The 17438-nt window shown below is 46.5% G+C and overlaps 1 protein-coding gene across 1 annotated transcript; it reads left to right on the plus strand.

The window, feature by feature from the left end:
- Nucleotides 1–505: 505 nt before the first annotated feature.
- On the plus strand, nt 506–6577 carry LOC125510711 (homeobox protein rough sheath 1). Its single transcript, XM_048675962.2, has 5 exons — nt 506–893; nt 995–1114; nt 1218–1332; nt 5783–6024; nt 6130–6577. Exons 1-5 carry the CDS (start codon nt 594–596, stop codon nt 6358–6360), a joined length of 1008 nt encoding a protein of 335 aa, XP_048531919.1. The 5' UTR covers nt 506–593; the 3' UTR covers nt 6361–6577.
- Nucleotides 6578–17438: the final 10861 nt, after the last annotated feature.

The following is a 17438-nucleotide window of genomic DNA, read 5'->3' on the forward strand; positions in this document are numbered from 1 at the left end:
GACTATGAATGCGTCTATGGCGACTTCATCAATTTTAAGATGATTTGCCGACTCAGTTTTTCGAAATTTCTCATAAAAATAGGATGTGCGTGCGTGTGTTCATGAGGATGTTTATATGTGCATATGTATGAGCGTTTTGCTTATATACTATGTTAAAAAAAAGGTTACTATGATTTGCTAAAGTTGCTGTGAGAGTAGCGGTAGAAAAAAGATAGAGGGTGGTGCACGTAGTATTTGCATGTGGCACGTACGGATCCGTCTAAGATTCTATATCCTTGGCCGCGGCGTGAGATTGCGTCGTGTCGAAACAGCGGCAACGGCAACAGCGACGCAAGAAAGACAGCTTCATCTTTACTCATGATTTGACATGGGAACAAAGCCAATCCCTTCCCACCAGCCACACACACACTCGCTCATCATTCATTCACCTTCCGGCCTCCTCCTCCTCCTTTCTTCCTCCGTCCGTCCACCCCCAAGTTTCGTCCTCCACCACTACTTCTCTTCTTTTCAGCAGAGTTCATCCCATCTCCTTCCTAGTTAGGGTTTCTTGGCCTTGTCGTCTGTTCTTGATTTGTCGATTCTCTGCGCAAATTATGGAGAGGTTCCCTAATCTTGGGGGAGGAGGAGGGAGCGGCAGTAGCAGCAGCAGTGCGTCCATGGCCTCCTTCTTGCAGCTCCCGCCGCCCTCCGCGTCGTCGCCCTCGCCGGAGCTGGCCGGCGAGCAGCACGGCTCGCGGCTCGCGTTGCAGCAGCTCCTGGCCGTCCCGCCGCCGTCGGCGCAGCAGCAGCAGCGCAGGGAGATCTCGCCGGCGGACGCCGCGACCATCAAGGCCAAGATCATGGCGCACCCGCTCTACTCGCCGCTCCTCGCCTCCTACCTGGACTGCCAGAAGGCATCGCCCAAACCATGCAGATTTAGTTAGTTAGGTCACACAGGATGTGTGCACCTGCACCATGTGCTGAAGCTGAGCGCGCGATTTGCTTTCTCTTATAGGTCGGCGCCCCGCCGGAGGTGCTGGAGAGGCTCTCGGCCGTGGCGGCGAAGCTGGACGCCGGGCATGGCCGGGGGAAGCACGAGTCCCCGCGCCCCGACCCGGAGCTCGACCAGTTCATGGTATATGTTCCTCGATACATACGATGGACCAAGCTCGTCGCGTGATGCCATGTGATGCTTTCCTGTACCTGTACTGATTCCGAGCTCACCGGCCGGCGTGCAGGAGGCCTACTGCAACATGCTGGCGAAGTACAGGGAGGAGCTGGCGCGGCCGATCCAGGAGGCCACGGAGTTCTTCAAGAGCGTCGAGACGCAGCTCGATTCCATCACATTCACAGGTATACTCAGATTTCAGCAGCAATATTTATGCGCCTGGTGGCAGCTGGTGCTTCCGAGATGAGAAGATTCTTGGCTTGCCGCATTGGGAAATGTCCGGTTTGTGCGACGGAATGGAGCCAACTTTTTTCCTCTTTGGATCCATGCTGTCGTTCCCTGCCACTGCCACGATAACCTTTGCCCCTTTGTTTATTTAGGGAGGGGATAAGGGCATGCATTAGACCACAAGTTCACTAATTATAATAACACCGGCATCTTAGCGGAGTACGTACACATCAGCAGTATGTGAGTATTAAATTAGCATCCGTAGTAATATGCATCACGAGCCCACAGGGAGCTCGTGGTTCCAATCTCCGCCTCTCGTTATTGATACCTTCGGCTCTCAGTTTATAATTAATCAAGATTGGAAGTAACACACTGTCTTCAACCATTAGAGTTCATCTTTGGTTCAGCAGAGGCAATTCATAGGCGAACAAGAGGCATGTGGCTTAGCCTCGCTCGTAGGGCTACAAAGTCGATTGTTTCGGCAGTTTAATCATCTATGTCTATGTGGTTTAACACGTACTGTTTAATCAGCTAGCACGAAGGAATTACATCAAGGTAGCTGGTGTTCAGCACACATAGAGATTATAAATCGGATACTAGTACTAACAACCGGCCTTGTTATTCGGTGGAAGCAGTAGTGATTTAATTGGGATGCAGAACACAGGGTACTAGTAGCTGATTCGACGCGCGTGTACGTATGCGGCGGTGGATGAGCGGTGGGCCTGTAGCACTTCTGTGCCTCCGCGAGTATTAGGGTGCCAATAAATCGCCGCACTGTACTAGAGCGACGCCTACTGTTACTACACTGTGCACCCTGTCTCTTTGTCCAGTCGGAGTGAGTGGGAGGGAGGGACGCCTAGCCTGAATTATTTTGTGGAAACAAATATTAGCAAGGACTTCAAAATGTTTTGCTTGTGAGGTGTTCCTGGTTCCGGCCATGCAAAGTCTATCCTCTGAACATGCAGCTGTCTGTTGTCCTATTGGTGAAGAGACATTCTTGTTTGCACAAGTATTTCACCGCTGCATTTTTTTCTTTTGCTGAAGGAATGAAAACTGACTAGTTTCTTGTTTAATAATGCCCTCGATGTTGCACAGAACACAAAATCACCTCTTCAGATCAGGTCAAGATGTTAATCGTTATGCAATGCTACTTGTTTTTTAGGGACTTCACCATTAAGAGGCCTCTTATGTGGGAGCTTTTTTTTTTGCATCGAAGTGGGAGCATTCGTAATTTCATATACACTAAGAGGCCTCTTATTTCTTCGATTTAATTTTGATCGTAGCCATGGAGCATTGTTAATTGGTTTAAGGATTTTGTGTCTTTTGTTTATATATAATCACCCTTTTGTGACCCAAGTTATTCGATGTGTGGTTCCTACATTACATTGTTGAAACATATACATGCTTTGGACTTAGCATGATGGGTTCCTTTGCTGGACCTTAAGAAACTTTTGCATCTTTTGAACAAAGGTTTTTTGGGTGGAAAACTTGTAGTGTTAGATGTACATATGGCAATACTTCATTTTTCCTACACATAATGATATTCAGCACCTCGGTACGTATGAACCTTATTTTTTTAATATTTAGCAAAAGAAATCATATTTCCAAGTTTAGAAAACTATGAAAATTTCGTGTTAGTTAACAATGGGTAGACACTTGCCATTTTGAATTATTGGTAAAAAATGATTATTCGTGAGCTGTGAAAAAACACAATTTGAGGTATGGAACAATTTGCTATAGTGAAAATTATGTAACTTGTGATGCAGAAATCTATTTTGTGATTTTCACACAGGCTGCAAATGGTCACATTCTTTTATGGAAATTAAAGGAGCAATTTTCTGCTCAATACCAACATGCACGAAGTTTTTCATAATGTTTACAGAAACTTAGAATGTGATCTTTGGTTGGGTATAAAATGGGATCGGCTATCATGTGGTTCCAAATATACTTTCTCAATTTCCTACATATATCATATATGTTTTCCAGAACTATGTTAAAATTCCAAAAAAGTGCATTTATATCTTTCTCTCCACCGTCTTGTACATCTGATCTGAGAAGTTATTTCACTGATCCTAGGAGTTATTGAAATATATCTTTTCAACAATGGCAGTGATTTTGTTTGATTTCGTACGCTGAGTACTGTGGGCAAATTTCCCTTTTAAAACCAAGTTAAAGTCCATGTACTGTAGTTTGAACAGCTTGTGCTCCTAAGATGTTCAAAAGAAAGTGATAGCATGAAATATGGATGTGGATTTATTTACAAACAACTTCACTTGCTAACATAAAGAAAACGGCCAGTGATAAGTAATCTTTATTATATACTCATGATATATTTGCATAATGAAAATGAGTATTTTTCATATAAATTTCAAGTGTTTTTTATGCCTGGAAACTGCACTTTTGCTATACATCCCTCCTTTAATTCCCGACTTGTTTCTTTTTTTCTCACTTGTTCTAACGGATATTGGGATATGTCAAACAACCCTTTCATTTTGATACTTCGCTATCCATACTTGAGAAAATTAACACAACCTGGCACGTGTATAATTACTTCTATTCCTAGATGGATTCGACAGAATTAGGGTAGTTTGCTAGTTATTGCTCACAAGGCTGCACAAAAGTGAAAGGCACTCCATTTCTCTATCTGGTGTTTGGATGATATGCGTCCGCCCCCTGCCCCCGCGTCGCCTAACCTAGGCGACACGGGGGGCAATCTGCCACCGCGGGCCCAAAGGCCTCCTCCCACGTCCTCTCTCCCCTGCCACCGCCGGAGGCCACGCCCGTAGCCTGGCCGGTGATGGCGGCGGCGGGGCTTTCCCCCTCGCGTGGTGGCCGCGCCTTCCCCTGGCGGCGGCGGCGGCGCAGAACTGCGGGACACCGGCGGCGTGGAGCGGCGGGTTCCCGGTGGCGAGTGTGACAGCGGCGTCAGCGTAGGCGCGATACCGCGACAGAGGAGCCCCTGTGGCGGCGGCCCAGATCGCGGATCTAGCCGTACCCAGATGGGCTTCGGCGTGCCAACGGATCTGGTGAGCGTCTATAGGCGAGCATGGTGGTCCTGACAACGCCGGCCTAGGCACCATGGTGGTGCCATGGCTGGTCAGGCGGCGGCGGCCTGGATTCTCCGTCCAGTCCCCGGCAGCAATGGCAGCGGTTCGTGTACAAGTTGCTTGATGGAGGTCCTCTATTCAGATCCGGGTGAAAACCTGGCCAAGGCCGGCGGTGATGGCGCTGGTATGCGGCATTTTCCTTCTTGAAGGCATCGCCAAGGAGAAGTTCAAGACAACTATCTGCTACCTCTGGGGGAAACCCTAGATCAGTAGATCGGGTGACGGCAGCGCGTTGGTGTCGTTTTCTCCTTGGGGGCGTCATTCTAGGAGGTGTACACGGAATCGAGGGACCAGTGGGCGGCTTTCTTGGTGAAGAGGTGCTTCATCCTACACATTGATGACGACGGATCTCGACGGTGTGGCGCAGTGGAGACTCGGGGCCCGATGTCCGAGGATGGACTCGCGCAGGAGGACGGCGCTGTCTAGCGTCATGGTGGCGTCGATGGCAGAGAGACCTGGCACGGTAGATGCAGCAGTATAGCTCTGAAGATGGATTGGTGGCAGGTGGCTGCGGCGGCCTCATACCCGGCAGGCGTCCTGGTTGAGGAGTGCGCCGGATTGGAGGGTGCCCCATACCCGGCAGGCGTCCTAGTTGGGACCTCGGGTCTTAGATGTTAGGTTTGGCTGCGAGGTCTGTTTGGTATTAGGCTCAGACTATCAGCATCCCTACATCAACTGGATAGGAGTAGTGACAGATGTTGCCTAGACGGTGGCTTTAGTCTACTGTTGTATGACTTTGTAAGGTCTTATGTGAATAATTAATAAAGTGACTGCATGCATCGTCCAGATGCAGAGGCCGGGGGTCCTCCTCCATTTCAAAAAAAAAACTGGTGTTTGGATGAACTTGGGAGGTTGCATGGAGAAGGCTTCTGGCTTTTGCAGCATGAGGTTGCACCTTACTCAATGATGCAAATTTGCAGCAGCATGGTTGAAATATGCCTCCATTTATTGTTCTGATCTTCACCCAGTAACCATTTTCAGTTCACACACTTCTAATTAAGATGACACCTCACTACTCACCGTTTGTTACAATGTGAGGCATGCATTTGTGTGGCTGATATTACTATGTGAATTTCTTCAAAATTAGTTACTTCTATTTGTTGAAGTGGTCCTTCCCCTTTCCGCGTGTTTTTGGATGAGGATATTCTGCATGCACGAACACATGCACCTTTTGAAATTAAACCAGGTGTTATGTATTTTCAATCCAGTTAAGAGCACTCCTATTTTCCTGAGTGGTCCAGAGTCTCCTGAATGAATTCTTATGGGAACGGGACCATCATTTTTGTTTTGTGATGCGCAGACAATAATTGCGAAGGCGCGGGATCGTCCGAGGATGAGCTGGACACGAGCTGCGTGGAGGAGATCGACCCCAGCGCCGAGGACAAGGAGCTGAAGCACCAGCTGCTGAGGAAATACGGCGGGTACGTCGGGAGCCTCCGCCAGGAGTTCTGCAAGCGCCGGAAGAAGGGGAAGCTCCCCAAGGAGGCCCGCCAGAAGCTGCTGCACTGGTGGGAGCTGCACTCCAAGTGGCCCTACCCCTCTGTACGATACGATCATCATACATGCCACCATTGAATTTCTCGGATAGGTGTCGACGTCGGTAATTTTCAGTCGCTGATGATTGCTGGTGGTGGTGCATATGTGCAGGAGACGGAGAAGATCGCGCTGGCGGAGTCGACGGGGCTGGACCAGAAGCAGATCAACAACTGGTTCATCAACCAGAGGAAGCGGCACTGGAAGCCGGCGCCGGAGGACATGCCCTTCTCCGTGATGGACGGCGGCGTGGGCGTCAGCTTCCTCCCAGCCTCGCAGGGCCCGGCGCTGTACATGGACAGGGCGCCCTTCATGGTGGACGGCATGTACCGCCTCGGGTCGTGAGGCCTCTCTCCCCATCGGACGGGGACTGCCGGCCGGTGCCGTCGGCGTGGTACGTAAGCTCCATGCATGGCAACGGCATGCGGCCGGTACGTAACGTACTTAGTCTGACGACAACCGCTCAATATTATGGTCCTTCGGTAAATACTCCATATATATCTGCCGTTCACGCTGAACATGTCTGCCAAGTAGGAAATATATATATTTGATTTTTCCATCAGCCTGCCTGTGCCCAGGTAAATACTAGGTGGTCGACATCGATGCATGCATGCTAAGTCGTTGTTTCACCACCAGTGCAACATTATTTTGCTAGCTAATGGCAAGTCAGATCAGGCGTACTGCTTCTACATGCCCGGCTCCTCTCATCATCAACAGATAAATTCGTGGGGATGAACAAACTGTCTCATTGATGGGCCCCTGAGATCCATCCAGCCATGCCCGAGCAACGTGTGCTGTGTTTTTCCTACACCACGGTACACGTACGCGCTGTGCGTGCTGTTGCTTTCCCGGGGAACGATGGAAGCTGCTGAACAGTGCCGCAAAACAGGCCCCGGGATCTGCTTCTCAACGACGCCGACACGCCACGCCCCGGCAGAGAGGGCCGGATGCGTTGCCGTCGGCGCCACTGTGGCGCATTGCCGCGCGCACAGTGGCGGCGGCAGCGGTGATTAACTAACTGTGCATGCACGATGCATGGCCGGCGGGATGGTTGCGGGTCGCCGGAGGCTCGTACTGCTTGCAGCTTGCTACTGTAGTACAGTCTACTGTTGTAGCCCACGGAAACCGTGCGCCCTGTGTCCTGTGTCCTCTACGTGACAGCGAAGTTGGAGCTGCAGCATTTAACTGGCTGGCTAGCTACAGTGCCTGGTCGAAACATAATGGTCGCACAAACTAACTCACAAAGTTCACGAGGAAACGTACTCATGTCCTTGGGGCCTGGGAGTAAGGATGTTGCGGGGGCTAGATTTAGGCTGGACCCATGCGCGGCGCGGCTGAATAGTGGCTTAGGCTGCAGAAGGTCACTTTGGAACACGGGTGCCAGTGAGCACTTTATTTGAAAGGTTTTCCTTTAATGCTAAAATAAATTTGACATGGTACTATGGATGTATGCTATACACTTGCAAAGTTTTATAATGAAACAAGTTTGCAAAGTTTGACATTACGAGAAAGCTAACGTCCAGTCGACCGTACGTTAGCGCGTGAAAAAAAAGGCACTTCTAAGAATCGAACACGGGACCTGTCCGTTGCAGCCACGGTAGGCTAGCTGAGCTAAGACTCTGATATACTATTTCAATCGGATTAGAGTACTTTTATACCTTATTAAATGAGTGGAAAAGAAAAACAACAATACCTTATTAACTTGTTTCCTCTTCTACGTTTGCACAACAGTTAATGAAATGTCTAATCTTTTTCACACTTAAGTAGACTTTTTTTACCAACTCATCTAGAGTTGATGACACCGTGGTAATTTTGCCGACCAGGGGGGATACTGCTCGGTCACTTTTGTGTGAATATCAGGGTAACTGGCATATCACAGACCTGATAACTTATATAACTCAGTCGTGATAATTTTGGCGTAGGGGTGGGTGTTGATGAAATATCCCCCTGTAAATTTTGGTGTGAATAGCATGGTAACTCATACATTGGAGAGCTGATAACTTATGCAACCCGGTCCTGATAACTTTTGGTGAATAGAGGTGGTGAAATATACCCCCGATAACTTTTATGTAAATATCACGGTAACTCACACATCGCTGACCTGATAACTTATGTACCTAGGTCTTGGTAAATTTGGCGACCGGGTGGAGGGAGGCACGTTGATGAAATACCCTCGGTTATTTTTTGTGCGAATAGCTTGATAACTCACACATCGCAGGCCTGATATTTTTTAGGAGAAAAAGATGTTGAAAACAAATCTTGATGCTAGGTTTTCATATTGTAGCTTTATAGCATAAAAAATCATGCTAAAGCTGAGAACTGAACTCACGACTTCAATATTGAGATCTTAACACACTAGCCAACTTACCCACTACTTGGCTCCTGACAAGTACAAATAAAATACCACTTTTTTGACCATTCGAGGTGAAAAAGTTTTTAAAATATACACCCGGTAACTTCTGTGTAAATAAGATGATAACTTACGTACAATTAACCTGATAACTTACATCTAAACGCATTGATAAATTTTCACCTTGGGCCATAAGTTCTAGAAATATGCCCTGATAACCTAGTGCAAATATCATGGTAATTTACGCACCAGACACCCGATAGCTTACATACAACACATTCGATAACTTTTTACCCATGTGAAAAACGTTACTGAAACATGTCCTCGTAACTTTTTTTTGTCGAAACATACCCCAGTGTGAAGTTACCACTCCCCCATGCTAAAGTTGTCATGCTTCTCATGGTATAGTCATTAACCTTCTCATATTATAGTTATCAGGCTTATCATAGTATATTTATCATATTGCTCAAGTCATAGTTATCACGCTGCTCATGCCAAAGTTACCAAGCAAAAAAATTACTATCGCTGAAATGACAGAAAAAAGGTTCAAATAACCTTGTTTATATACAATAGACAACAACTAAAGGTGCCTTAGTTGTTTATTGGGCTCAAAGTCTAATGAATAGACTTGGGTTCAAGTCCCCTTTCTAGCACTTTTATTTTCATTTCATATTGTGTAGCCAAAAACCAGAAAAACCACGAGTGATTTATTATTGGCGTATATGGTTTTTTCGAGAAGAAAAAAAATCGATGGAATCAAGCGCGCGGGTTGCGAGAGGAAGGTGGGTTACCATCGTGCGGATCTGTTGCTTAACGTCCAGTCGACTAGACGTTAGCACAGTCCTTATAATGCGAAGTGAAGTCCAATAAGATAAAAAAATGCAGCATATGTGATAAATATTGAAGCATTGTTCCCTTGGTTTTGGGTAAAGAATGATGAGACGGCTCTTTCAGACATGCATACATAAATGTAAGAAGCAGAATATGATAGTGCTTGAAGAAAATTTGAACAGTTTTTTAAGATCCAGTAAATATTCACATTTCATTGATCATTAGCACCGAGCAATAGAAACATATGTGCAGAGTTGGATCCGAGGATCAGAGGAAAAACACAATAATAAATAGGGAATACACGCGATATCTCACGGTGGATTCCCGAAGGGGCTCCCTAGGCATTTTGCTCCTGCCACCTACCATAGTTCTATGTATTTGGTGACCGCATTGATGATTCCTTTTGAGGCCGAGATCTTTCCTCTGAATGTGCAATCATTGCATTCCTGCCAAAGCTCCCAACAAGTAAGAAGGATGATTGACTTGATGCCATTCCTTTGGCCTGCAACAGTGCCGAAGATGATGCTCTGGATGATTGCTGTTGACACGGTTTGCCGGAGCCATTCATCCCATGGCGCTGAACTGTAAATCATGAAGTATGTGTAGTGTTGGAAGCATGATTTTTCAAAATTAACATGGAATGCAAAGGAAGCATGGTGTGCAGGAACAAAGCTAGTCGGCATATCTGGTCTTGACTCAATTAACCACTCGTTGGTCTCGTGGGTTGCTAGGGACGGTACTTTTGTTTTCTAGCTTCCACCTTCTAAGCTCGAAGTTGCGGAGATAGCACAAAAGAAATGTCACTGTCATATTTGAATAGACCATGCCTATTAGCAGGTATAACGAAGGAAGTAAAGTTGCACATTCAAAATTACTCGTTTGATATATGTTTTTTTAGAATGAACATGTGAATATGAAGGTCTTATCAAGTTGGTTCGGTTTCGGGCATCTTGAGACTTGAGGGATACAAATTTGCTTGTATCGTTGAAATGAGCATACAGTTTAGGAATGTCAAACTATTTCTTAAGAGCGGTCAATCTAAAATTCAAATGAACAATATTGTAACTTATGAAACTTTGAATTATAAATAGTCATGCATGTTATGAGTTGCATGATTTTGATATAAAGTATATATCACACATGTACCAATGGCTAACTTCATTCCCCCAAATAAAAAATGACAAATTTGAAGAAATGAGCACCGTAACAAGCAAGAGCAAAAGAGACAATTTGATGACAAGCTACTACTTGCACTTTACACGCTTGGATTGAGCACAAACTACTAACTAAAACTTCATACACCCTAGAAATATCTATTTATCTACACCTAAACTTTGTAGTCTTGAACTCCAGATATCTCTACCAAGTAATTAGCTAGGTCCATACACTCTACACGCACAAGTGTTGATATCTAAGGATACCATGGAAAACAATACACATGCAAACACTTTATAATACATCAACAATATAAATAAATATGTTGGATAATGTGAATGGTCTTCTTGAATTTCTAATGAAACCCATGTAACAATAGTCTTTTCTTATGCACCCAGACTAAATAATACATATTTTTCTGCAACAAAATACAATTCCAGTTTAGCACTAGGAATGTGTATTGTAATGAAAAATATGAGAATTGTATGAAAATTTTGTATCTTAATGTAGATGTGCAATTTGAGTTGTTAATGGTGCTATTAATATAAAAATAGTTATCAATGTCCTTTATTGGATAACGAATCAATAAAAAAATACATTAAGGGCAAGCTGAGTTATGACAAAGTAATTTTTTTATATAAATATGAGAATTAACAAATGGTCCATTTTGAATTATCAACACTGACTAGTCAATTAGCAGCCAGTTAGTGAAGACAATAGGCCCGCTTCAGACATCAAATCACGTCATCACAGACCGGGTAATTTAAGGTCGGTCGGTGATAAACCTACATCCAAGCCATCAAAACGTTCTCACTGATGTTTCCATTGTGGCATGTCAGTGCTAAGGCTCATCACTCACGCCGCCTGGTCCTGGGCACATCACTGATGAGGGGTCGGTGCTATTCAGTTATATATGTAGTAGCGTGTCACCAAGTTGAGATGCGACTAGTGATATCGTTACATGGGAAACAAAGCTAATCATGTAGCAACCTCTACCTCGGTCGACAAGGTACTGGAACATGTTATGGATGTGAATATTGTTGTGTTATTTCCAAAAAAATGTATGGATGGTTTGCCAGAAAAAATAAGGGTATTTATGTTGAAAAAGCTAGAAGTTGGGGGGTTTTTCAATAGTCACTTGATTGTTGTGAATCTTTTTAAAAGATACATTTAATTTCTGAAAGTTGAAAAATGTGTATAAAGCTCAGAAAAATGTATTGAATGTTGCATAACTTTTTGAAAGTAGAACGTTCATCTTCAATCCAAATTTTGCGCAAATTCCAGTTTAACTATATTTGTTGGTGGGCGGGAATTTAGAAGAAAATCATCACATAATAGGCGAAGCACCTTCTCTACCCTCCTGACGACACTACCGTAATTGTCGGGATATGACTGTGTAGAGATATATCATGTTTGGTTAGAGGCTTGAGCGCCGTGCATGGGAAAAATGTTGCTTGGATGGAGCATGAGATGGTGGGAAATTTGCTACCTATGATGCATTTGGTAGCATGTATTCACCTCAACCAGACCGGCCCGGGAAGAAAACGGGTTGTTTGGTTAATTGGGTAGCATCAGATTCTTGCATAGCACGGAGCTTCAAGTACTCCTTGGGTAGGCCTGTTAGAAACGGCCGAATCGACTGTTTCCAGTGAGCCAAGCTGAGTCAAGCCACATCTAGCGCACATGGTGGGTCAAGTTGCACAAGAGGAACACATGTGATGCAAGATATTATACATGTTGTAGGTGGTTTTTTCTCCTACCTCCATTAAGCTCCTTCTCTAATCTTCTTTATTTCGTCCCTTCTAATCTACACAATGGTGCTTCGATTTGAGATAAGCTCTACATAAAAAATGCACATCAATGTTATGGTTCTATTCAGGCGATCGGTTCGTAGTTTCGTCGACCATAAATATTCAATTTCGTGTTCATGTTTAGAGATATTTTGGATGGATTTTGTCAAATTCATCGCGCATGGCCGATAGTTTGAAATTTCTTTGACCAGTAACTTCATCTCACGGTATCACACGACTTACGTGTTGCACATTTTGTGTCCCGATGATCGTTGACGAGTAGATCTAACTCTTCCTCATGGACTATACATAAGCATATGTGTGATCTATTTTAGTGACACTCCTTAATCTCCTCAAACTAGCCGTTCCTCTCCCGTGTCCTACTACACTAGCATCACTGTCGGCATCATTCCTCTCAGCCTCCTCGCCCACGTGTTGTTACACTAGTGCCACCGCGGCGTCGTTCCTCTCAGCCTCCTCTCCCGCGTCCTACTAGACTCGCACGATCATCGTTCCTCTCTGCCTTCTCTCACACATCTTGCTATGCTGAAGCCACCGTCGACGTTGTTTCTCTCGGCCTCCTCGCTCGCGTCGTACTACACTGGCACCATCGCCAGCGTATTTCCTTTCGTCCTCCTCCTCCACGTCTTCCTAGACTGACGCCGCCATGACGCGTGCACTACATTTCTCCTCCATCGCTTTCTGATCAGCGCCCTCCTATTCGACACCCCGTATGGACTTTCTATGCGGCGATGACACTAGCAACTAGTTCACCGCGCCGCCGATGGGATCGATCTCCCGCGACTCCATGCTCGCCGTGTCAGACGCGGCGCGGCGACCACCATCCATCGCAATTGCCGAGTAAAACTGTTGGGAAACGTAGCATGCAATTTCAAAAAAATTCATACGCTCACGCAAGATCTATCTAGGAGATGCATAGCAACGAGAGGGGGAGAGTGTGTCCACGTACCCTCGTAGACCGAAAGAGGAAGCGTTTGACAATGCGATTGATGTAGTCGAACTTCTTCTTGAAGGAAATATGCCCTAGAGGCAATAATAAAGTTATTATTTATTTCCTTATATCATGATAAATTTTTATTATTCATGCTAGAATTATATTAACCGGAAACATAATACATGTGTGAATACATAGACAAACAGAGTGTCACTAGTATGCCTCTACTTGACTAGCTCGTTAATCGAAGATGGTTATGTTTCCTAACCATAAACAAAAGAGTTGTTATTTGATTAACGGGATCACATCATTAGGAGAATGATGTGATTGACATGACCCATTCCATTAGCTTAGCACCCGATCGTTTAGTATGTTGCTATTGCTTTCTTCATGACTTATACATATTCCTATGACTATGAGATTATGCAACTCCCGTTTGCCGGAGGAACACTTTGTGTGCTACCAAACGTCACAACGTAACTGGGTGATTATAAAGGAGCTCTACAGGTGTCTCCAAAGGTACATGTTGGGTTGGCGAATTTCGAGATTAGGATTTGTCACTCCGATTGCCGGAGAGGTATCTCTGGGCCCTCTCGGTAATGCACATCACATAAGCCTTGCAAGCATTGCAACTAATGAGTTAGTTGTGAGATGATGTATTACGGAACGAGTAAAGAGACTTGCCGGTAACGAGATTGAACTAGGTATTAAGATACCGACGATCGAATCTCGGGCAAGTAACATACCGATGACAAAGGGAACAACGTATGTTGTTATGCGGTCTGACCGATAAAGATCTTCGTAGAATATGTAGTAGCCAATATGGGCATCCAGGTCCCGCTATTGGTTATTGACCGGAGACGTGTCTCGGTCATGTCTACATTGTTCTCGAACCGTAGGGTCCGCACGCTTAAGGTTTCGATGACAGTTATATTATGAGTTTTGATGTACCGAAGGAGTTCGGAGTCCCGGATGAGATCGGGGACATGACGAGGAGTCTCGAAATGGTCGAGACATAAAGATCGATATATTGGACGACTATATTCGGACATCGGAAAGGTTCCGAGTGATTCGGGTATTTTTCGAAGTACCAGAGAGTTACGGGAATTCGCCGGGGAGTATATGGGCCTTATTGGGCCATACGGGAATAGAGGAGAGAGGCCAAAAGGAAGGAGGCCTGCGCCCCCCCTCTGGTCCGAATTGGAAAAGGGGCGCAGCCCCCTTTTCCTTCTTCCTCTCCCCCTCTTTCCCCTTCTCCTACTCCAACAAGGAAGGAAGGAGTCCTACTCAGTAGGACTCCCCTTGGCGCGCCCCCTCCTAGGCCGGCCGCCCCCTCCCCATTGCTCCTTTATATACGGGGGCAGGGGGGCACCTCTAGACACACAAGTTGATCTTCGTGATCGTTCCTTAGCCGTGTGCGGTGCCCCCCTCCACCATATTCCACCTCGGTCATATTGTAGCGGTACTTAGGCGAAGCCCTGCGACGATAGAACATCAATATCGTCACCATGCCGTCGTGCTGACAGAACTCTTCCCCAACGCTTTGCTGGATCGGAGCCCGGGGATCGTCATCGAGCTGAACGTGTGCCAAGAACTCGGAGGTGCCGGAGTAACGGTGCTTGGATCGGTCGGATCGTGAAGACGTACGACTATATCAACCGCGTTGTCACAACGCTTCCGCTGTCGGTCTACAAGGGTACGTAGATCACACTCTCCCCTCTCGGTGCTATGCATCACCATGATCTTGCGTGTGCGTAGGAATTTTTTTGAAATTATTACGTTCCCCAACACTTCTCGTTCTGACCCATCAAGTACCGAACGTACGGCACCTCCGAGTTCTGCACACGTTTAGCTCGATGACATCCCTCGAACTCTTGATCCAGCAAAGTGTCGAGGGATAGTTCCGTCAGCACGACGGCATGGTGACGGTGATGGTGAAGTGATCCGCGCAGGGCTTCGCCTAAGCACTACGTGAATATAATCGGAGGCGTAAACTATGGAGGGGGGCGCCGCACACGGCTAACAATGTTTGTTGTGTGTTCTAGGCACCCCCTCCCCACATATATATAGGTGGGACGGTGGAGGGGGACCGCCATGGGGCGCCCCAAGTAGGAGGAATCCTACTTGGGGGCCTGTTGGGGAACGTAGCAGAAAACAAAAAAAATTTCCTACGGTTTCACCAAGATCCATCTAGGAGTACATCTAGCAACGAGTGATTAGATGCATCTACGTACCTTGTAGATCGCAAGCGGAAGCGTTCAAAGAACGGGGATGAGGTAGTCGAACACGACGTGATCCAAATCACCGAAGATCTTAGCACCGAACGGACGGTGCCTCCGCGTTCAACACACGTACGGTCAGCGTAACGTCTCCTTCTTCTTGATCCAGCAAGAGGGAAGGAGAGGTTGAGGAAGATGGCTCCAGCAGCAGCACGACGGCGTGGTGGTGATGGAGCTGCAGTACTCCATCAGGGCTTTGCCAAGCGCTATGGAGAAGGAGGGGTGTTGGAGAGGGAGAAGGAGGCAACCAAAGGCGTGGTAGAAAAGCCCTCCATCCCTCACTATATATAGGAGGGCCAGGGGGGCGCCGGCCCTAGGAGATCCAATCTCCTAGGGTGGGGCGGCGGCCAGGGGAGGTTTCCCTCCCCCCAAGGCACCTAAGGGGTGCCTTCCACTAGTGGGACTCCTCCCCATGGAAACCCTAGGCGCATGGGCCTAGTGGGGCTGGTGCCCTTGGCCATGTAGGCCAAGGCGCACCCCCTACAGCCCATGTGCCCCCCCGGGGCAGGTGGCCCCACCCGGTGGACCCCCGGGACCCTTCCGGTGGTCCCGGTATAATACCGATGACCCCGAAACTTGTCCCGATGGCCGAAACAGCACTTCCTATATATAATTCTTTACCCCCGGACCATTCCGGAACTCCTCGTGACGTCCGGGATCTCATCCGGGACTCCGAACAACATTCGGGTCACTGCATATACATATCCCTACAACCCTAGCGTCACCGAACCTTAAGTGTGTAGACCCTACGGGTTCGGGAGATATGTAGACATGACCGAGACGACTCTCCGGTCAATAACCAACAGCGGGATCTGGATACCCATGTTGGCTCCCACATACTCCACGATGATCTCATCGGATGAACCACGATGTCGAGGATTCAATCAACCCCGTATACAATTCCCTTTGTCAATCGGTATGTTACTTGCCCGAGATTCGATCGTCGGTATCCCAATACCTCGTTCAATCTCGTTACCGGCAAGTCACTTTACTCGTACCGTAATGCATGATCCCGTGACCAGACACTTGGTCACTTTGAGCTCATTATGATGATGCATTACCGAGTGGGCCCAGTGATACCTCTCCGTCATACGGAGTGACAAAATCCCAGTCTCGATCCGTGTCAACCCAACAGACACTTTCGGAGATACCTGTAGTGCACCTTTATAGTCACCCAGTTACGTTGTGACATTTGGTACACCCAAAGCACTCCTACGGTATCCGGGAGTTACACGATCTCATGGTCTAAGGAAAAGATACTTGACATTGGAAAACTCTAGCAAACGAACTATACGATCTCATGCTATGTTTAGGATTGGGTCTTGTCCATCACATCATTCTCCTAATGATGTGATCCCGTTATCAATGACATCCAATGTCCATAGCGAGGAAACCATGACTATCTGTTGATCAACGAGCTAGTCAACTAGAGGCTTACTAGGGACATGTTGGTGTCTGTTATTCACACATGTATTACGATTTCCGAATAACACAATAATAGCATGAATAAAGACAATTATCATGAAGAAGGAAATATAATAATAATAATGCTTTTATTATTGCCTCTAGGGCATATTTCCAACAGTCTCCCACTTGCACTAGAGTCAATAATCTAGTTACATTGTGATGAATCGAACACCCATGGAATTCTGGTGTTGATCATGTTTTTCTCTAGGGAGAGGTTTAGTCAATGGATCCGCTACATTCAGGTCTGTATGTACTTTACAAATCTCTATGTCTCCATCTTCAACATTTTCACGAATGGAGTTGAAGCGACGCTTGATGTGCCTTGTCTTCTTGTGAAACCTGTGCTCCTTGGCAAGAGCAATAGCTCCAGTGTTGTCACAGAAGAGTTTGATTGGCCCCGACACATTGGGTATGACTCCTAGGTCGGTGATGAACTCCTTCACCCATATTGCTTCATGTGCTGCCTCCGAGGCTGCCATGTACTCCGCTTCACATGTAGATCCCGCCACGACGCTCTGCTTGCAGCTGCACCAGCTCACTGCTCCACCATTCAACATATACACGTATCCGGTTTGTGACTTAGAGTCATCCAGATC

Source organism: Triticum urartu, chromosome 5A, assembly GCF_056163025.1.
Source record: "Triticum urartu cultivar PI428250 chromosome 5A, HENAU_Tu73, whole genome shotgun sequence".
NCBI lineage: Eukaryota > Viridiplantae > Streptophyta > Magnoliopsida > Poales > Poaceae > Triticum > Triticum urartu.

Coding starts and splice junctions, on each gene's coding strand:
- LOC125510711 (XM_048675962.2), top strand. CDS start 594: ATGGAGAGGTTCCCTAATCTTGGGGGAGGAGGAGGGAGCGGCAGTAGC. Junction 894..994: donor CCTACCTGGACTGCCAGAAG/GCATCGCCCAAA, acceptor TTTCTCTTATAG/GTCGGCGCCCCGCCGGAGGT. Junction 6,025..6,129: donor CCAAGTGGCCCTACCCCTCT/GTACGATACGAT, acceptor GCATATGTGCAG/GAGACGGAGAAGATCGCGCT.